The 22623-nt window shown below is 47.9% G+C and overlaps 1 protein-coding gene across 2 annotated transcripts in view; it reads left to right on the forward strand.

Moving 5' to 3' along the window:
• SASS6 (SAS-6 centriolar assembly protein) overlaps positions 1-22623 on the forward strand; it is a 1114399-nt gene that overhangs the window by 744209 nt on the left and 347567 nt on the right. For both annotated transcript variants that reach the window (XM_069641586.1, XM_069641587.1), the window contains exon 10: positions 1224-1313. In XM_069641586.1, the coding sequence (XP_069497687.1) occupies positions 1224-1313 (90 nt within the window). The remainder of the gene's footprint in view (positions 1-1223; positions 1314-22623) is intronic.

Here is a 22623-nt window from a genome sequence, read left to right on the forward strand (position 1 = left end):
ATACAATCCTGACAAGGCAAAAAGAACTATTCAGGAAAAGGTCTGGGAAGAAACTCAAGAGAAGAAACTGGCATGAAACCAGTGCCATAACATCATATCGGAGCAAAAAACACTGAACTCCCTCCCACCTTACCTGAAGAAGTTTCCATCAAACCGCTATAGGGACCTGCTGTTGAGATGCAGACTGAATATGTGGGCCTCTAGAGAGGTAAAATGGAGGAGAAAGCAAATAGAAAAGTCAAAAGCGCACTGTAGGTTTTGTGAAAACAAAGAACACCTGGAGTCCATTAGACACGTCATGTTAGCCTGCCCGGCCCTGGCATCGAGACGTTTGACGGCCATGGGGAGCTACACGACCGTAATTCCACCAGAGATGGAGGAAGAATACTGGGAGAGATTGACAGTTGAAAAGGTTGGCAGAACAATTGACGCTCTAAAATTTGTGGAATCCTTAAAATTGGGCTTGGAGATGGAAGGCGACAGAGAGGGAGGGAAATGAACAGGATCACAGTATACTCCCATTTAAAGGGGGGAAAATGGGGAAAAAACATTACATATCATCAAATAATGGACAATTGACTGATGTGAAGAAATTGAATGTGGAAAAATGTTAGCTTTAATTGATTAACTAATAAAAAAAAGAAATGTTATACAACTGCTGAGTAAATAAATATATATTCTTTTACTTAGAAACCTTGAGTCAGTGTTTCCCTGAATCATAGTAATTGCTGTCCTTTGGGTAACTATTTGTACTGCTCACTTACTCTTGAGATCAGTCTGGCTGCTCCGCTACTGCTACCACTATAACTGTGTAGTACAGGCTTGTACCAAAGGTGAAATTGTACTGTCACTTGTAGTCTTAATTGTGTGTAGTGTTCCCAAAGGGTATTGCATATAATTCTGCCTAACAAATGTCACAAGGACTAGTAGGACCACGATTGAATATAACTGTTTTGCCAATATTAATTATCCCCCTTGTTCTCTCCCTGCTTTGCTTCGTGGTACCTGGAAAAACCATTCTGTTTATAGGCGCCTAACAAATGCTCAATACATAAATAAATAAATACATAATAAATGTTAAAACTTAAGCATTGTCATAAATAGCTCCCCAAGTTGCATGTGTTGAACTAAGAATGAATCTTAGTGTACAGGCGTGTTATAAATGACTTATCATATCAATCTGCGTTAATGCAAAGAAATTCTCTTGTATATCTTCCATGCAGGCTGCTTTAGAAACCAATGGCGAAAAGAAGCAGGTTCAGATCGGTAAACTCGAAGCAACTGTTAAGTCTTTATCTACAGAACTTCTCAAGGTGAGTTTAAAATACCAAATTCAGGGCTACATCACAAGTTCTTTGTTTCATGTAATTGTACTGACTGACTGCTGAATTGAGCACACAGTTAAGTGCCTGTTCTTAAGAAATGTGTACTATATTTACATTTTTATTTCATTAGCCAACTGAAATTAAATGTTTCCTCCTTTACACTTTTTGCCAAACTGGTTTACTTTTCAGTTCCTTAAGTCATTCAATGGAAAAAGGGCTGCTTCCTCGTCCCCAAAAGCGTGTATATCTCCCATGGTGCATTGCATCAGTGAGACTTTCAAAGATGGAAAGGTGGCATTTGTTTGTGCTGATGCGACTGGTCTTGTATCGGGTAGAGGTGAGGAAGTGGAAAGAGGACATGTGAAGTGGGAGAGTTGGTGGTGAATCCAGCGGACTAACCACGGGATTCTGGCAGAAATGTTGCAAGACGCACTTGGAAAACAAATATGCTTAGTATGAACTGGCAAGTGAAAGGTGCGAGGAAGTAATAGTAGAAGTTGCTGGATGCTGTGAAGCATTTAGACATAGGGCATTAAAAGTTGATGGGTGCACATTTAGAGTTGCCTTGGGAATGTGGAAGACTTTTTAATTGTTAAGCGTTTTACCATTTCTGTGGTAATTGGAAAATGATGCATTACTGTGGGAATGATTATCGGTAATGGGTACCATAGGAATAGAGGAATGGAAAGCAGCATGTGGGGGGGTCCACAGATATTTCCAGAGCTAAGCTACTGTATACATGAAAGGAGAGGGAAATAAAGTGTGAATAGGCTATGGGGTAATGACAAAGGCCACGTCTGGTGGGATTGGAGGGGTGGGAGTTCACATATAACATTGTCTGGAGCATCTCCAGGGGGACCAAGTTAAGATGGCTACCACTTAACACACCCCTGCCAAAGTTCAACGGTTTTGTTGTGATTAAGTGAATCCTTAACTCTATCCTAACAAAAGTGTTTTCAACCAAATTATGTATATATCCAAAAACATGACTGCCTGTACTACTAGTCTACTTGCCTTCTAGGGGCATAATCCAGATATGTGGATGTCAAATGGATTGTGTCCTCCAACGTATTCCACATCTTTCACATGTAATGTCCAGAGCTGTGTACTTTGGAAACTTTTGCGTCGATGGCGTCGGGTCGATGTCCCTCGAAGGCCTCCGTCGAGGGCGACATCACTGGATGTTATAAATAGGACACACAGCGCCCCTAGCCTCAGTTCTGTTTTTTCCACAAACATGTTTGCTTCGAAGACTTAGCGCCTCGTGTTTTCCTTGTGACTGTCTTCTTCTTCGACCCCTCCGACTCTGCGGTCTGGCTTCAAGACTTGCCGGGACTGCAAGTCGAAAATGTCGATTACCGACCTGCATCGCATTTGTTTGTGGTGCTTGGGTGAGAGTCACGACACCGACGACTGTTCCAAATGCCAGTCGCTGACTGCTTAGGCCTTTGCGGGAGCGTAAGGGAAAGCTTCAGGTAGGTAGGAGTTCGAAACCGAGTAAGTCCCGTAAATCCAAGTCGAAGAGTATGTCCCCTGACGATTCGAGGGGTGACTCTCCACTTTGGAAGGAGTCCTGGGGGTCTCGGTCACAGAGTCGACCCCAGAGGAATGGGCTGCCTTTAGGGAGCAGATGTTGGCGATTTTCCAATCGCAGGGCACTGTTCCGTCCACGCCTCCTGATGAAGCTGGCAAGGAACGGTCTCGATCCGTGGCTGGCACGCCTTTGGGCTCGGGTCCTTGGTGCGATCCTCATCGGGAACCTTCAAGGTCCTGTTCGGACAAGGCTCAGAATGGTCGCAAGAGACGCGCTTCCAGGTCTCGGTCCTCGTCCCCAGCGAGACCGCAGGAACCTGCTAAGGGCTCGAGGTCGGCGTCGACTCCGTCAGCGCCGAAGCCTTCGGCGTCCTCTGCACCTTCGAGGCCTTTTGGCCGAAATTTACCGTCTGCGATCCCTCTTGATGTGGATCCTCCTAGGAGGGCTACTTCCAAGTCTCCGAGGCCGGTTATGGACTCCAGGCCCTCGGCTGTTCCGAGACAGGACTTTTTCCTCCCTCTGGATTACATCTATGAGGAGGAGGAGAGGTCAGATTTTGATCTTGACCCTGTTGAGCCTGATGGGCCTCCTGTCTTTTCAGGAGATAGCCAATTGGAAGAGTTGAGGCAAACTCTGACGCTAGTGGCCTGGCTCATGGCTAGGGTCACAGAGTATCTGTGCTGGTCCATTCCTCCTGAAGCTTTTGTGCAAGATGATCTAACAGACATTTTAGATCAAGGTCCATCCTCTGACCGGTATTACCTATTTCATTTGACATTGCAGAAAAGGGTGGCGGCTGCTTGGCAGTCATCAGAATCTCTTCCGGCTCTTAACAAATCATTAACCAAAAAATACCGCCCTTCTGGTAGCAACCCTAGCTACCTATCCACTCACCCCACTCCTGAGTGTTTGGTGGTTCAGACGGCTACAGCCACCTCGAGGCAGGCGGCGTGCCCTACCATCCCTCCTGATAGGGACGACAAACGCTTCGACGGTTGGGCATGCAAGGTGTTTTATGTGGGGAGTATAGCGCTAAAATCAACCAACTCCACTTGTGCCTTGGCAAGATTTTCACACACTCTGTGGAACTGTTTCTCTTGCGGCTGAGCATATTCCCGAAGGGGAAGGGAGAGATGGGTTCCTTGCTCTTTTGCAAGATGGCAAGGATGCCATGTGTGAATCCCTTCAGTCGGGTTTGGACACGGCTGGCAGTGTCAGCCGGTCCATGGCTGCGAGCACCGTTTATGCAGATTTGCATGGTTGCGGAAGTCGGGTTTTGCCCCGGATGTGCAAGCCCGTCTTTTAAAGATGCCCTTTGATGGCGCGCGTTTGTTTGGCAGTAAGGCTGACGAGAGCCTTGAGAGGTTGCAGACCTCAAAAGCTGCGGTGAAATCTTTTGGGGTCAGGTTCTCCATCCAGAGGTCAGGACTCTCAACCTTCATGCTCGGTATCTGAAAGGTTGAGGTATAAGGATTGGGACCTCCCGGATGATGTGATGGGAGGTGTTGCTTTCGGCCAGGAGGCCAGCAACAAAATCCCTGTACCGTTGCCATTGGCGTGAGTTTTGCGACTGGTGCGGGGGACAAAATGTTGATCCTTTTCAGTGTTCCATTCCTGTGGTTTTGTCTTTCCTGCTTTCTTTGGCCCACAGTTGCCTTCAAGTAGGTACCCGTAAAGGTTACCTGGCGGCGCTGACTATCTTTAAGCGCTCGTCTGAAGAATGTTCTTACTTTAAGATTCCTTTGATTTCCCAATTTCTTAAAGGGCTCACTAATGCGTTCCCACCGTCCCCTTTCCAGGAGACGGTTTGGGATCTGAATTTGGTTTTGAAATTCCTGATGGGTGCTCCGCTGGAGCCTTTGCACTCTTGTCCTTTGAGACTGTTGTCTTTCAAGACGGTGTTCTTGGTTGCGGTTACTGCCGCTCGCAGAGTGAGTGAATTGCAGGCACTTTCATCTAAGCCACACTTTACTATGTTTCACAAGGATAGGATTGTACTGAGGGTACGTCCTTCCTTTCTACCTACTGTAGTGTCTGATTTTCATTTAAACCAGAAAGTTGTTCTTCCATCTTTCTATCCTCCTCCTCATCCTGGTAAGGAAGAGGAACGTCTCCATAGTTGGATCCTAGGAGAGCTCTGAGCTTTTATATTTCTAGGATGTCCACGGTCAGAGTGGACGATGAACTCTTTGTGGGATATACTGGACACAGATTGGGCCAGGCTGTTACCAAGCAGACCTTGTCCAGGTGGATTATCCTCACCGTTACTGAATGTTACCGATTGGCGGGTAAGGACCCTCCTGAAGGGTTGCAAGCTCATTCCACTAGGGGCTTGGCTACTTCCACAGCCCTACAACGGGGAGTTCCTATTAGGAATATTTGTGATGCAGCCACATGGGCTTCTAGCCACACCTTTGTTAAACATTACTCCCTGGATACGATCCATTGTCAAGATATGGCCTTTGGTAAGGCGGTTCTTTATTCTGCCATCTGATTGGGTACTCTAAATTCTTTTCCCTTCTCCATTGTCTGGTACTGCTTTGGGAGTCTGTCAAAGATGTGGAATACGTTGGAGGACACAATCCATTTGAAGAACAAGTTACTGACCAACTGGTAACGTTCTTTCGATTGGATGTTCCTCCAACGTATTCCACATCGCCCTCCCAGCCTGCCCCTCTGGAGAATTTCCTATGTGATTGCAGCTTACGTTTCCCCAAGGCTATGTGCAGTCAAGCAGGCATTGGATTGGTGGCACACGTTATGGGGGAAAAAACAAACTGAGGCTACGGGCGCCGTGCGTCCTATTTATAACATCCAGTGACGTCGCCCTCAACAGAGTCCTTCGAGGGACATCGACCTGACGCCATCGACACAAGACGCCCTCTGTTGAAAAAGCTTCCAAAGTACACAGCTGTGGACATTACATGTCAAAGATGTGGAATACGTTGGAGGAACATCCCATCGAAAGAATGTTACCAGTTGGTAAGTAACTTGTTCTTCTGTGCCACCACAGATCTTGCAAAGGGCCCAGTAGACATATACCTGCACCCATAGGATTGATCCTGCTATGACTGATACTGTTCCATGCCTGCCTGAAAGCAGTCTAACAAGGTTGTATTCTCTCAGTCCTGACCCAACTTAGTTCAGTGTGCCACTCAAACCATGAAGACTGGATTTAAGATGTGAAGTGTATTTCTTTCTGAAGAATCTGCAAATCAAGTGCGCAGGCAGGCACATGTAATTCGTGAAAGGACTGGTTATCTTATCATGTTTTTCAAATGGTTCATTATAAATCCGCCTTAGTAAGTGATCATTGATCACAGAAGCCTGTAAATAAATGGCCTTATTAGCCTCATTAAGATATCAACTTGTGTTCTTTTGGATCAGCACTATATTTCAGGATGGCAACAGTCACCCTATGGTTAAAGTGAAACCTAAGATTCTCCAACTTTGCAAATGTTCAATTACTAATAGCTTTTGACTTGTTTGTCCTATCTTTTTGGAATTTTCCAAAGATGTTTTCTAATAATAATTTTGCATTTATATAGCGCTATGAACCCTCACGCAGCTGAGCGCTGCTTATTATTACCCAGGGTGTGTCGTGCTCATTTATGAACCTCGTAATGATGAAAGGCTGAGGTTTGTCCTGCCGGGATTCAAGCCTGCATCAACGGGCTCTGCACAGATGTCAAAGCTAGCGCTCTACGCGCTGTTATGTCTGAGTTGACTTTTCTAGCGAGGCCCCCCAAAAATTGTAATGTTGTGTACATTCTTGCATTGTTTTAAAAGATGTAAAGAGTTGAAAAAGGGGTGTTTTGTATTGTTTACCTTGGATTTCACAGAGGGAAAATTAGCATCTTCGTAACAGGTGCATAGCCTCAACTGGTGTATTCGCTTCAAATTGGGCACAGAAATGTGCAGATTTGCCTTTTTGTGGTTTAGTGCAACAATATGTCCAATAGTTTTCTTTAAAAACTTGGTAGGCAATTGAGGCTTTTCATAAGAGAAATGCTGCTATTGTTTTCCAATTATGTGAGGCGTTCTCACGAATATTCTCTTACAATTTTCTTAAGAGATTAGGTGGGGGTTAAGAGGAGGTTTGCTTTCAGGGTGGATGTGTGGAGAGTAAGAGTAGCATTTGGGCACATTTAGGTTTGTGGGAAAGAGGAGTGGGCTAATATGTTGATACTTTTCAGTATTCTTGAGAATATAAAAGAGATTTGTGAGAAGATTGTACGATCAGCGTAACATGTCTCCAACTGATTTCTCGTGCTAAGAGGAATATTTGTGTGTTCTCAGAGAAAAAGCATAGTGAATTCTCATGGTAAATATAGCAAGGTTTTCTTGCGAGTACAACGGTGGGTATCGCAAAAACCCTTTCAAAATGTGTTATAAAAAATACTGAATATTCCAAGGAATGTCATTTAGAAAGATGAAATTGGGGCCTGCGGTCCTCAAATTGTAAGCCCCCCTTTCTATAAACCAAAACTTCTGCTTCTCCCACTAATTATCACACAGATGACGCTGCCAATGTAATTTAAGTGAGTGTGTATAACCCCCATCATCTGCTTTTGGTGGCCTTGTTAAGCGTGACTTTGTAAGAAAAAGTGGGGCGGTCATTAATAGGGGAAGCAGATGGTTTTGGTTTATAGAAAGGTCTGCTTGAAATTTGAGGACCACAGGCCCCAATTTCACCTTGCTTAGTATGTTGTGTGGCAGGTTGAGACTCCTCAACCATCTATGACATGCTCAGGTGCTTGTTTCAGTAGTCACCCAGGCATTTGCCCATCGGGGTCAGCGTAAGACGTTCGTCAGGTGGGGCAGAAGGGTGCAGATCAGAAGTATCTGGTTCCTTTGTGCCAGTCTGCTTTCTGTGAGATTGGCGGAGAGACTTGGAGTGTTATCCATAGGTTAGAGGAAATTACACGCCATCACACTTGGCAGATACCATAAAAATTAAAGAATACCGTGTGGCTTACGAATACAACTACTCCCCACTCTCTGCAAGGAGAGTAAGGAACTTGTGAGAAAATGGGAGGCCATCCTCAATAAGTGCTCCCTTGACCTGATACTACTTATGATACAAGAACTAGCAAACAATTTAACCACACCACCAACCGAAATGCATTGGCAAAATAGCTTGTACTCTAAGTTTAGGATTTGCTGATTCGCCTGAAAACAGTGTGATTAAAACACAAATTACTTACAGTACATTTTGAAGGATTGATTATTGCTAACTTAAACTCATGAGCTGGTATACTCACAGCTCGGATTAAGAACGTCGAAATGAAACATAAATACAAGCCATACACATTTGTAACTATAAAAGGAACAAATTTAGCTCCAATTGAGGAGCACTAGGTTTTTCTTTGTTTACCCATAGGTTAGAGACCATAATCTGATGGACTACAGTGCTTTGGGACTGGTTAACCCCTGATGCGGAAGAGTGTTATATGGCTAAAGAGCAGTGCTTAGACATGGTTCGGTTATGGGCTAGGCTTATGGTGGCCGTTTGTGAGGGATTTGTGTGTTTAGTCAGGGGACAAGGCCATACAAGGCAAAACAACCTGCAATCCTGCATTCCTACCACACGCCTGTTGAAGATGGGTCTCATTTCACTAGCTTACATTGCCAGGGTCCATCCCATTTTTTACTCTGTCTCTCTACTCACTCACACTCATAAATTAGCCCATGTGCAACAAAACCAGCATCTGCAAGTTTGCAGCTGGGGGACCAAAGGCTCCCTGGAAACTCCACTCATTACCGTAATCTATATGCTACGAGTCGGAGGCAAGAACGTTTGTATTATAGAAACAGTTGCTTAACATTTGAGGACTGCGGGCCCCAATTTTACCTTTCTTAGTATGTTGCTTTGCAGCTTGAGATGCCTCAAACATCTCTTAACATGCTCAGGTGCTTGTTTCAGTGGTAACCTGGGACATTTACCCATCAAGGTCATTGTAAGGATTTTGTCAAGGCAGGGGCCAGAATCCCTGCCAGTTGCTACCATATGCCTACCCTGCTGCCTCCCACAGGCCCCTGGCTTTTAACACCGGGCGCACAGCCACAGCCCAAAAGAAATGTCCCCTACCCCGAACAGCTCCAACCCACCAGATGTTTTTTTTGTAATAGTTTCTTTTCATTTTGCAACAACAAACCAACTTAAACATGGAGTCTTCCCCCAACAGCGACCCACCCAGAGCATATCAGTACCAAAGATCGGCCTTGTACATTGCAAATAACAGGCCTCAGGTCCATATCGTACATTTACTTGCCCACCATGAACATGCAATGAACATATGACGCCCACACCTCTGGTGGGCGGGCGTGCAGAAGTATTTTGCAACAAAAAACAATTTAAACATTGAGTCTGCCTCTACCCCCAACATATACACAATCTTAGCAAAACAAGTACACATCATTACCTAAAGAAAACGAGCAAAATTTAACTCTTCATTTAATCCTCTTGGTTTAACCCACCCAGAACATGACCCTGCCAGAGATCGAGATTATATGTTGCAAAAAACTGCCCTCAAATCCATTCCGTTCATTTACTCAGCCACTGTAGTCAAGTAACGTACGTGTAGTGCCCACAACTCTGGCGTGCATGCAAAGGTGCTATCCTCATAGCTCCAAGGACTATGTAGTGCAACAGTTTGGGGCGGCCTGCACCCTCTTCACCTGCACATTAAGCCGGATGAATTGAGTGGAATACCAGTGCGGCAAGTAGTGTGTACGCTGCCCAGCAGTAGTGTTCCAGATCTGGCAGAGCCAGCCCCCCATTCTCAAAGGCCTCAGTCAGCGTGGCATAGGCCACCCTCGCAGGTTTTCCAGCCCAGATTAAATCAAGAATAAGCCCTTGGAGCCTAAGAAAGAACCCATCGCAGAGGCGCAGTAGGTTGTTGAGAAACAGATTTGGGGAGAACAATCTTTTTCTTGATGGAAATTCGGCCAGCAGTGTGAGATGGAGTGTCTCCCACCATGTCCTAGAAAGACCCAGTCGTCTGGCTGTAATTGTCAAACAACTCCTCTCGGTTGCGTGACACTTCTATACCCAGGTATCTGATACCAGACGACTCCCATAAAAGGCCAAACTCATCTGAAAACTCCCTTGTCTCGCCCGTAAGGGGAAAAACCACTGTTTTGCTGTGGTTGATCCTCAGACCTTAGAATTCCCCAAACCTGATTACCTCCTGCATCACAGGGCAAATATTGTGCTCTGGGTCACTGATGAAAAGGGCCACATCATCCACGTATAGGGAGATGATCGGCCTATGTGATCCCAACTGCAGTCCCGCTTGATGTGCCGTTCCTACAGGATGACAGCCAATGGCCTGCTGCCTCCCACCCCCCATGCCAAAGCTCTTGGACTGCCGCCGCCCCACCACAATTCTCACTGTCTGTTTCACGTACAGGAGAGGCACCACAGAGACAAAGTGGACGCCAAACCAGAGTTTCTGGAGAACTGCGAATAGGAAAGGCCAATCGACAGTCAAATGCCTTTTTCGGTCCCAAAGAAATGCAGCTGTCTCTGTCTCTTGCTCTAGCGCTTCCAGGACCCTGAAAAAATGGCACACGCAGTATGTTTTCCTCCCGGGCACAAACACTACCTGGTCTGCCAACACAAGGGGAGGAGTCTTGGCAAAGGTCTTATTGTCAGCGTTGATTAAGGAAATTGGCCGATAGGAGGCACACTCTTTAGACGGCTTCCCTTTCTTGTTCAACAGGATATTCTGTAGCGAAGGGGGAAGCATCCCCAATGCGAACTGTGTATACCCGTAGCAAAATGGGAGCCAAAATGGGGGCATATGCCTTGTACAACTCCCCTGAAAGGCCGTCAGGGTCAGGAGACTTGGACCAAGGGAGCTCCTTGATTGCCGCCAAAATGTCTTCCAGGGAGAGCTCACGATTGAGCACCTCGCATAGCTGGAGGTCCATCCAATACAACTCCACACCCTCCAGATAATGCTGCAAGCTCTCCACGTCTTGCGACAACCTGGACCCATGGAGGCGCCAGTAGAAAGTGCAGAATTCTGCTGCAATGTCCTCCTCTGCACACAGAGGATTCCCCTGGGAGTCCCTAGTTCACTCCACATGTGGGGCCCTCCTGTCTGCTGCCAGCAAGGCTCCAGGGTTTCTGTCCTTCCTCATGCTACCAAACCAAATGACGCCAGCCAAGAAACGTAATCTCCCGGTCTGCATTCGCCCTAAACTCATCCAACTCCCCCCGCAGCTCGGCCAACACCTTAGGGTCTGCTGTAGGCATGTATTCGCCCTGCAGCTGCTTCAACCGCCCCTCATCTGCCTCTAGTTCCGCCCCCCGATCAGCTGGAGAATCCCGTTTTCCTTGGCCATGCAGATACCCTAATAAGCAGTGAAAAACACTCGGAGCACCCCCTGCGAAGAGAGGGAGCCCTCATTATGCTGAAAATGGGCCTCAGTTTTATCACACAACTCCCGACTAAATGCCTCGTCATGCAGCAGGCTTAAAGCGGCAAGAGTAGGCCCCATTGCCCCTCACCCCCTGGCAAGTACTCAGGCGAACCTCCCTTTGTAGGTTACCAGCACGTAGTGCATCCTGGAGCTAGACCCATGCACACGAGAATTGAAGCTATAGTCCTGCTTAACTCTGTGTTGCCTCCTCCAGACATCTACCAGGTTATACGTTGCACATTTCTCTTGCACCTGTGGCTGGTGTCTCCTGATTAAAGATCACCTCTACTGTGTCTGCGGAGATACTGTGCCACCCTCCTGACCTTAGAGGGTTGATTTTCCCCCCACACCCTCTAATATTCCCGGTAGCTACCCTAAGGGCCATCCACACACACACCAAGACTATGCATGGGCCAGGCATTACCCGCCCATCTATACTGCACAGCATTGCCATCGTAGGCCAGTGGACCACCTTGCAGGGGCCTGAACTCCATACAGAACCCCAGCACAACCCCCCCCCCACCTCCCAACCAGACCAGCAACCCAAAACCCACCGGAGGACACCCACCCCTCGCAGTGCGCCATCCCAACCATAAACAAGGAACATAGTAATGCTCCTGCATCCCAGTCATGACCACCACCTACCCCCATGCCCCTCTTCTACCCCTCCAGCCCCCTCTTCTACCCCCCAATCCCCCACAGGCAACCTCAATCTGCCCGAAGTTCACCTACCCTGTCCACCCAGAACACAAACGGTAATCATGCTAGGCTTGGGGTGCTAGTGCCAGCCCAGGATGAGCTGGCCCCACCTAAGCAGATATACAAGAGACCAGAGCCTGTCTTCCCAGCGTCCCGTGCTTGGGGATTGCAAAGCAGTCACCCTGCCGAGGCCATGGACCCACCCTTCAGGCTGGCCCCCAGCCACCCCCTCAACCTATCAAGTTCAGGGGTCTTCTTGGCCTTCCCTGCCGTGATTCTTGGCACCATTCAGGGGACGTGGATGATTTGGCCGACGCGCCCCGTCGATCCCTTCCATGAAGGAGCTTGCAGACTTCCGGTACATAAAGAATTGGGTCTCCCCTTCGTGTTGAATCCTCAGCTTTGTCAGAAACAGCATAAAAGTACTTTGTGATTGTCCCAGAGTTTGTGCTTAACCCCCACGAAGGATCTCCTGGATGCTTGCCCCGCTGCCAAAAAGTCTGTAAACACATGTAATTCATCACCGTCTCAGGAGGATAGCTCAGAGGCAACATGCTTGCCTTGAAAACAAGACGACACAGAGCACCACAAGTTTGATTTACCCGGTTCCAGCGCTTAACCTCTGGGTATTACCCGCGTTATAAATAATCTATCGTATCAAATTGTGGGTCCCCCTTCTGTCGTGCCATTCACTGCTGCTACAGGCTAGTCTAGCTGCAAGCGGGCTCCAAACTGCCTCTGCTCGCGACCTGCAGTGTTGTGATGGCCCGGTCCGCCCCCCCCCCGCCAAGCCATCTAAGATGGACCGCCAAGTGTTGTATTGTTGTATTCACCAGTACCTTAACTGCCAGTGGCCGGCAGGTACCCAACTGCCTCTGCCCTGCGGTAACTCCACAGACCAAGGAAACCCTCTTCACAGACACCAGACACCGCGGCCAGCAGGCCTAATGTAACAGTGAGGGGTGGGCTCTGCCACCTGTCATGTCCTGCAACTCCTGCAGGCCCCCTCCGCTCACTGTAAGGCCCCCCTACAGTGCCAGGCAGCCCATTATGTTCACGCAGAGGGGCTCCAAACTGCTGCCGCCCACTATGCTATGCCCAGCAGCCTTCCACAGGCCAAGAGGCCCCATCTCGCCGCATTTGGGGGTCGCCAGCCGCTGGCCCAATGTCTTGTGTAGCAGTGTCAGGTGGGCTCCACACTGCCGCCGCCTACTGCGCTCTGCGGCCCCCTGCAGCCCAATACCGAGGGTAGGGGGGCCCAACCTCGATGCCGAAAGCGGCCTATCGTGAAAGTGACATGCAGAACTGCTGCCACCAATGCGGCTCGCCACGCTAGTCTTACTGGTACGGTCTGTCGATGGGTCCATCCTGCTGGGGGCGCCAAGCCTCGCTGCTTCCAGCCTCGGCCCCCTGCCGACGTCCCGTTACACAGGATTGGGGGTGGCCCTCCTACCTCCAGGCCGCTGCATGGCTGCCAAGGCCCCACCACTCCACACGCCAACTGCCTGCCCGGGCCGAGACAGTCTCCCCTCCTCCACCGGTCTGCTATGTGATCCGGGCCCTTCAACCACAATAGCGATTGCGGCCTGAGTCCAGTCAGCTGCCATGGTGACAGCTCAGGTCTGTGACCGCAGTCTGTCTGCACTGGCTAGTCGTTTAGGCTGAGTAGTATGGGCTCGCTTTGCTCCTCTTACCAGATCCCTACCTAAGTAATAAATCACAGACAAATTATGTGTATGGAAAAGTTGCAGGCCGTAGGCAGTTTATTTTCTTACAGAAAATACAACACAACAAAAATCAATACACTGCCATATGCTTTTGGGCACCTTGTGTCCAGTCCTGAAGTTGCCCAAGGCTCCTCCTGAGTCCTTGTTATCCCTGGGCCTTCGTTCCTGGGCAAATGCCGCCTACGACATGTCTTGGACCGTGTACCGAAAGAGTACTCGGCGTTCCCACTTCTACCTGCTCCTTCTTTTTTGGACCGTGTACCGAAAGAGTACTCGGCGTACCGGCTCCTGCCTGCACCTCTCTTCTTCCGTTATTATTTGTAGGGTGGGTTGGGTGACAAACGTTTTTCCTTCCCCTTATCCAGGCACTAAGAGCCTACCCGAGAGAGGTGAGCCCGTACCTGGTTTGTGCCGCCTCTCCTTTTCCTGGCTTACTTATACACCTCCAGCCTTTTGTTCCTTCTTGGGGGCGGCCGGGTTACCCCCCTGGCCCCTTGCTGTTATATTTCGCACCTTCCCAGGTGCTGCTTCCTGCCCTTTCCTGGGCTTTTGTTTCTTGGGGCGCCGTTCGGACGCCCCTCCCTACGCTTTCGCGCCATTTTTCCCCACCCCACGCCTAAACTCCCAGACCCTCTATCGTTCCGCATTTCATGCGGCCCGGGGCCTGGGGCAGAGCTGCTGTTTCAGCCTTCTCCTCTGTATTGGGGCCAGACCTCGCAGGCACTTTTTCTACCAGTCGGGCAGCCTGGTGCTCTATGGATACAGGATTAATAGGAGCCGGTGCGTGAAGCTCACGGGGAGCCCGCCGTTCCTGGTTGGCTCGCTAGCACCACCCCAAACTGCCAAATGTTAAGGCCACACCAGTACTTTGGATTCAGAGTGATGCACCCTTGCAGGTGGTACTTCATGATGGAACGAAGAGCAGAAAAGATGTGACATTATAAATTACATCACTCGTAACATCAAGATGCATATCACAGGAAACTACCTGTCCGAATAAAATGTTCTGTTAGTCTCTTTCAAAACATATGTCAAACCTTTACCAGGTGTATTTGTAGTGCATGCTAAACAGCAAACCTGTTTATGGGGGTAAAGTGGCCACTGCGCCTGACCCAAGGCCCAGCAGTTAACAAGATTGTCGGATCCCTCTATAGGGCCAGCAGCTACTTTGGCTGGTCTTCTGTGACCTGACCAAACACATTATGCACAGTAGCCCACGTAGTTGCTGTAGGGTAACGAGGCTAGGCCTAGCGTCTACTTTGGGTGACCTTGGGCATTGGCACAGGTCATGCCCTGGCAGTATGGCCAGTGGCCCAAGGAACCGCAAATGAGTTGAAGTGGCCACTGGGCCTGGCTGCTGGCCTGGCCTATTGGCCTGTTTTCACCGCTAGAGGGAGCTGTAGGCTTAGGATATTTAGTGGTCCTACTGTGTCAATGAAAACCTGCACTTTTATAACACGTGTGTGTGTCTGTGTGTGTGTGTCTGTTTTCTAGTCTGCTTAGATGTACATGCTTTGCATATGCCGCCACCTAGTGGTTGGCTCTGAGTATTATATTTTGTTTTAAATTTTAGAATAGGGCATCAAGAAGGGCATTCCTATAACAGGCTCCCGATCCTACCTGTATTGGGACCTGGATTTCTTCACATATCGATGTCCAGATTTTTTTCCCGCCTTCAGTTGGCCACATTTTCAAGAAACTAAAAGACACCATTACCTTCCGTCAGCCGTGCAAAATGTCCAAACTGTACATTTATTTATCTTCATTTGTTTATAGTTCAAAAGAACTTCAAATTTAACATTTCAGTCATTTCATATATAAATAGTACAAATTAAAATTATTAATACTACTAAAGTTTTCTTAAAAGAATATTTTCCATACAATTGATAATGTTGAGTCGTACTGTCGTCTATCACTTAACAATTTAAGCATCCAAAACACACAGAACCAGAACATATAACATGCTTAAGAAGGTTTTTACCAGATTTATTTGCCCAGCCACATCCGTGTCTATATGTTGTATAATGGCTTAATAACCAACTTGACTCCGAATTTAGACCATAATCACGGAAACAGTCTGATTTAATCGAGTTGTAATCATGTACTCTGTCTCCTAATAAACACATGTAAACGGAACTGAGTGTTCTGCATTCGGTCATCACATGTTGCGCAGTCTCCATGTATTCAGGTGATTTACATAAGCAACAGTCTTGACTCCTTTGGGATACCCATTTGAGATCCTCTGGTTGTCAATAGTGGCAGTTGATTAATTCTTAATCTTAATTATAAATGGAATACTGCAGGGCAGGGGCTCTCTAGTAGATATGTTTGCGGCTACATATATTTGTGTACCACCTGCGCAACCTGTCCGTAACTACGAAGGCTTGTCAAGTGGGTGTAGTTTTTAAGCCAATCCCATTTGTTGGCTTTTCTAGAGAATGAAGCTTTAACCAGGTCAAAATTAACCCACATGTTCGATCTGGCCGTCCAATGTAAAGTTCTAAAACTCTAGGTTTAATGTTTCAAAATTCTTCCCCTTTGTACTAACATAACGTACGCAATGCTTACCCAACGTGCATAATAAAGGGCATTTCGAATGGATTGTGTTTCCCACGTATTCCTCATCTTTTGATGTGTTGTCCAGCTTCAGCTGTTTCGGAAAAACTTTTTCGGCAGAGGGCGCTGTACTTCGATGGCATCGACTCAATATCCCTCGAAGGCCTCCGTTTCGAGGATGTCATCGAAGGCATATATAGCACGTGCAGCGCTCATTGGCTTCAGTGCTGTGTTTTCTGCGACAGACTTAGCTTTGAGAAATACAGCATGCTTCTTCACTTTTGTGACGACTTTGCTATTTCAAGAATCTAAATGTCTTTGACACCGACAACCCTGAAGTCTGGGTTCGAAAAGTGTCAGGATTGTGGGTCGAAAATGTCTTTGACCGATCCCCATCAAATATGTTTGTGGAGCCTCGGGCGCACCATGATACCTCCAACTGCTCCAAGTGCCAGTCTATGACTGGAAAGGCCTTGAAGGGGAAGTTGAAGGTAGGCCGAATCACTAAATCTCCTATCCTGACCGTGAAAATTTCAACTGACGAGTCGAGAGACGGCTTTCTTCGGAGGAAGAAGGCCAAGCGGTCGAGATTGAGGAGTGGCTCCCACCACTCTTCGTCCTCAAATAAATCTAATGGAAGGCACCGTAGGTCGCCTTCGTCGACTTTGTCGTTGGACGTTTCCCCCCTGAGAGTTTCTTGCCCAACCAAAAAATCCACTCCGGCCGAGTGAGATGCCTTCCGAGCAGGGAGGCTCAAAATATTTGAAAAACAAAGCCTCTAAGCAATGCTCCTACTGTGCCTTCGGAAGATGCCAGGAAGGAAAGGGTTCGACCTAAATTCTGCGTGCCATCGAGCCTGTCTCGAAGGCCCGATCCACATCGTGAGCCCTAGAGGCCTCGATCCAATGAACACTCAACGAAGGATCAGTCGAGCCGGAAGCACAAGTCGAGGTCGATGCCATCGACGCCTTCAACGCCGGCAGCGCTTTCGCCGGCCAAACCCTCGACATCGCCAGCTGCGGCATCATTGCTAGCTGCGCCATTGACGCAGAGCGCACCAGTAAAACCTATGATGCCAATTAAGAACATTTTGACGACTACTCCAGTGTCGAGCCCATTACTTGCAAAACCCCTAATTCCTGAGAAGACATATGTGCCACTACCCAGGAAACACCATTTTTAAGTCTCTTCCATTTATGAAAAGGATGAGCAGTCAGATGAAGAGGCTTCATTTGGCCTACAATATGGTACGCCTAATGTACCTGAGAGTTGTATTGCAGAGGAGTCGCGGATGAGGGACCTCTGACAACCTACACACTGCGAGTGGGGTGGATACCTCATCTGAGTTGGAGTTTGGGAGACCAGAGGCTGGGGAGCATGCAGATGCGTCCTACATGCAATTAATGTTGAAGGTAGTGGACTACATGGGTTGGGGTAGCCATACATTGCCATATGAACAAGGTGATCTTGCAGACATCTTAGATAAGGATCCTCAGTCGGATCCCATATTGCCATTTCACATTGCCTTGCAGAAAAGGGTGGCGACGAATTGGGAGACACCGAAGACCAATAAGAACGTGACCAAGACCAATAAGAACTTGACCAAGAAGTACCGCCCTTCCAGTAGTGACCCTGACTACCTGTCGAAACACACCACTCCAGAGAGTCTGGTGGTGCAGGCAGCTACTGCGACATCTAAGCAAGCAGCGTACCCTACCATCCCTCTTGATAGGGACGACAAGTATTTTCCGCAGGGAGTATGGCACTCAAATCTGCCAACTCCACATGTGCCCTTGCAAAGTTTACGTTCACTCTATGGGATTGCATTTCCATGGTGGCAGAGCACATTCCTGAAGGGGGATGAAAGAGACAGCTTCTTAGCCATAGTTGGAGACGGCAAAGAAGCCATGTGCGAGTCTCTTCAGTCAGGTTTGGATTCTGCTGATAGCATCAGTAGAGCCGTGGCTATCGGCACTGTTATGCGCAGGTTTGCGTGGTTGCGGAAGTCTGGTTTTGCACCGGATGTGCAATCCAGACTTCTCAACATGCCTTTTGACGGGTCTCACCTTTTTGGCAACCAGGCTGATGAGTCTTGAGAAGTTACAGACCTCGAAGGCGGCAGCCAAATCTTTAGGCGCTGCTATTAGGCAACCTCAGCCTTTTCGACCTAGCGGACAACCTTGGAGGGGTGGATCTTTTCGCTACTACTGCTCAGTTGGAATAGCCAGTCAAAGGGGCCAAAGAAGATTTCCTCGTGGTGGACGAGGAAGGGGTGCAAAGCCAGCTCAAGCAGCTGCTTCTTTACCATCTGCCGTTGCATCAGCCACCTCAAAACCTCTCTGAGGTCTTGAGTCACAGTTCACCAGTGGGGGGTGGGGAGACTGTCTCAGCATCCAGAAGAGTGGCAATACATTACTTTGGATGCTTGGGCTTTAGAAACCGTAGCCCACAGTTACTAACTTCCTTTTATACGTAGACCTCCGAACAATCCACCGGGGAACAACTCGTTGAGGATTCCAGATCCGCTCCTTGTGAAGGAGATTTTAACCCTGCTAGTGAAAGGCGCTATAAAACCAGTGCCTGTAGCGGAGAGGAACAAGGGATGGTATTCCCCTTCCTGATTCCCAAGACGGGCGGAGGAGGAGACCCACCTTGGACTTGAGATACTTGAACAAATTCCTCAGGAAGGACAAGTTCAAGATGGTTCCACTTTCTCAGATACTTCAGGCCCTCCAACTCCAGTATTGGTTGGTGTCATTGGACCTTCAGGATGCTTATTTTCATGTGCCGATCCATTTCAAGCACAGAAAATATCCGCGGTTCACAGTTGGCGGTTCTCATTATCAATTTTGAGTTCCTCCATTCGGACTGACCTCCGCCCGAGGGTTTTCACCAAACTGATGGCAGCGGTGGCAGCGAGTCTCTGGAGAGGAGAAATTTACGTCTACCCCTACCTGGACGATTGACTGATAAGGGCGAGTTCTCCCGAACAAGCCCAGGATAATCTCAACATCATCTGCCACTCTCTTCACAGATTGAGCTTCTCCCTCAATTACAAGAAGTCCCATATGACACCTTCTCAAAAGCTCTCATCTGAGCTGTACTGGATACTTTGTTGGGGAAAGAGCCCGCCACCCGAAGTGAGGGCTCAAGACATTCTTCAGATGGTCACCAAATTTCAAAATGTCCACCGTTTCCCAGCCTTTGATTTTTTGAGGTGGCTTAGCCTCATGACATTCTACATTTTTCTGTTGCCAGAGGCCTGCCTAAGAATTGAGTTTCCTGCAATGGGCTCTAAGAACTCAATGGTCCCAGTTCTCAGGAAAGATGTCGGTCCTACTTCAGGTTCCAAGCATGGTCAAACAGGATTTTCTGTGGTGGGCCTGTGAGGTGAATATTCTGAAGGAAGAAAACTTTAGGCAACCATGGCCGGAGATGACAGTAACAGATGCCTCACTCACGGAGTGGGGAGCCCACACCAATGATCCGACAGTCAGCAGTCGCTGGTCTACATTCGAGTACAAACTACATATCAATCCTTTGGAGCTGAGGGCAATCAGACTAGCGCTGAAGGCCTTCCTGCCCTCTGTACGGGGAAAGAATGTCCTGATGATGACGGACAACACAGTGGCCATGTACTACCTCAACAAGAGAGGTGGTGTAGGGTCACTAACACTGTGCAGCGAGGCAATGCAGCTCTGGTACTGGGAAATTCAAGAAGGAATCTCCCTGTCGGCGGTTCACCTAGCAAGAAAGGAGAACGCAGCAGTGGATGCTCTCAGCAGGCAGAGCAAGGTCTCCCACGAGTGGGAACAAGCACGGGAAGTCCTTTCCCCGTTTGGGGAACCCTCAGCTTGATGTGTTCGTGACCGGTGCCAACTGAAAGTGCAATCTGTACTGCTCCAGGGAACCCTATGGGATGCGTTCATGGTGGATTAGGAATTGCCACTCCTGCACATGTTTCCTCCAGTCCCCGTCATTCCTCAAGTGATCAGGAGGTTAAGTACGTTCAGGAAACACATGATCCTAATTGCCCCGGATTGGGCCAGGAGGACGTGGTACCCAGACCTTCTGAACATGCCCATCTGCCCTCTAATGCGTCTTCCACAAAGAGAGGACCTTCTCCATCCAGAGGTCAAGACACTCAACCTTCACGCTTGGTTTCTGAAAGGATTGGGGCCTCACGGATGACGTAATTGAGATTTTGCTTTTGGCTAGAAGTGCAACTGGTGCAGAGAAAAGAATGTCGATCCTTTTATGTGTAAAACACTAGATGTTTTATCCTTTCTGCTATCTTTGGCCAATCTGGGGCTCCAGATTGATACTATTAAAGGCTACTTGGCGGCGCTGTCCATTTTTAGGCACTAGTCAGAGGAATGTTCCTACTTCACAATTCCACTAGTGACACAGTTTCGAAAGGGGCTCACCAATGTGCATCTCCCAACCCCCATCTCCTTTCCAGGTTCCAGTTTGGGACCTTAATCTGGTTGTAAAATTCCTAATGTGTGCACCTTTTGAACCTTTACACTCATGCCCTTTAAGGCTGCTAACCTTTAAAAGCATTCTATTGGTAGAGTGAGCAAGTTACAGGCACTTTCGTCCAAGCCACCCTTTACTATCTTCCACAAGGATAAGGTTGTTCTAAGGGTCAAACCTTCATTTTTACCCCAAATCATTTGAGTTCCACATAGGACAGAAAATTGTTCTGCCTTGTTTCTATCCCCACCCCATCCTGGTAAGGAGCAGGGGACACTACATAGGTGGTTGGACCGTTGTAGAGATTTAAGCTTTTATATATCTAGACTGTCAAAACTGCATATTGATTATCAGCTTTTCATTGGATATACGGGTCATAAACTGGGTCAGGCTGTCTCTAAGCAGACCTTATCCAGGTGGATAATTCTGGCCATTTTAGAATGTTACAGGCTGGCATGGAAGGAGCCTCCAGAGGGTGTAAGTACTCAATCCACCAGGGGCTTGGCTACCTCTACAGCCCTCCAAAGGGGTGTACCAATAAAAAACAATTGTGAAGCAGCAACGTGGTCTACTATCCACACATTCACAAAGCATAACTGCCTGGAATCTTCCCTCTGTCCAGATGGTAGCTTTGGTAAAGCAGTCCTGCACTCTGTTCATGAAAACATGTAAAATCACATGCGTGCTATATATGCCTTCCATGACATCATCCCAGAGACAGAGGCCTTTAAGGGACATTGAGTCGATGCCATGGACGCAGCGCCCTCTGCCGGAAAAATGTTTTCCAAAACAGCTGAAGCTGGAAAACACATGTCAAAAGATGAGGAATACGTGGAAGGAACATCCAGTCGAAAGAACGTTACCAGGGGCAAGTAACTTGTTCACTGGGGACATTTTAGACTTGATGTATAGGATGGCTCTTCTTTTATGCAACTGAGTACTAAGGGAGACAATCCCGAGTCCTAATCTTAAATATTCCATGGGTGTAGAAGGTGCTAATTTTAGGGCCATACGCCAAAACCGGCCTTCCTAACTATCTAACCAGTCAAGGTTTCTAATAATTATTTCGTCAAGACCATACAATATCATGGGGCTTATAGCACTGTTTATAAAATATCAGTAACAACTCGTTTCATTGCATGTATTTCACACAGATGTCCGCTCATTCCATTTCCAAAGAATGCATCTATGTGAATGGCCACGGTTAAACGATCCATCCGGTAGAGGTTCCGGGCTGTACTGACCCATTCACTCTTTCTCAGGGGAAGCTCGCTTTTCCAATGTGTTGCCAAACAAGCCCTTGCTGCACAAAGCAAACTATGAATCCTCTTCGGCAGCCTAGTGAGTTCCCCTTCCTGTTCTTGCAGGCAAATTATTACAGCATCAGTGGTTTCCCCTTTGAAACCCCGTCCAGGTCTTTAATCCAATTTAGGACCTCATCCCAGTAGGACTTGACCACCTTACATCCCCACCACATATGCCAATAGTCAGCTCTGGACCCTCATTCATGCCAACACATGGGGCTCGCTCCTTGGTACATCTTGGAAAGTCTAACTGGATCACTCTGTCACCTATGTAAGAGTTTGATACCATGTAGTTTGTACTGGCAGAAAATAGATGTCAGTGAGGCCCTCCTACAGATAGTCTGCCATGTCTGCAGGGAGAGTTCCCTCTCCAAATCCCTTTCCCAGCTCTGTCTCAGCCCATCTGAGGACTTCCTTTTCGTTTCCACTCAGGCTTGGTATAGTGCGCCGATTAATCCCCTGGAGCCAGACCTGGTGTCTAAAATCTTCGCAAATGGTGTGAGTTCTCTCTGTAATTTCCCTTTCCAGACCTCCCTCATCATGACCCCTTGCAGCTGTAGGTATAAGAA

This window comes from Ambystoma mexicanum, chromosome 1q (genome assembly GCF_040938575.1).
Source record: "Ambystoma mexicanum isolate Mex_15411 chromosome 1q, UKY_AmexF1_1, whole genome shotgun sequence".
NCBI classification, from domain to species: Eukaryota; Metazoa; Chordata; class Amphibia; order Caudata; family Ambystomatidae; genus Ambystoma; species Ambystoma mexicanum.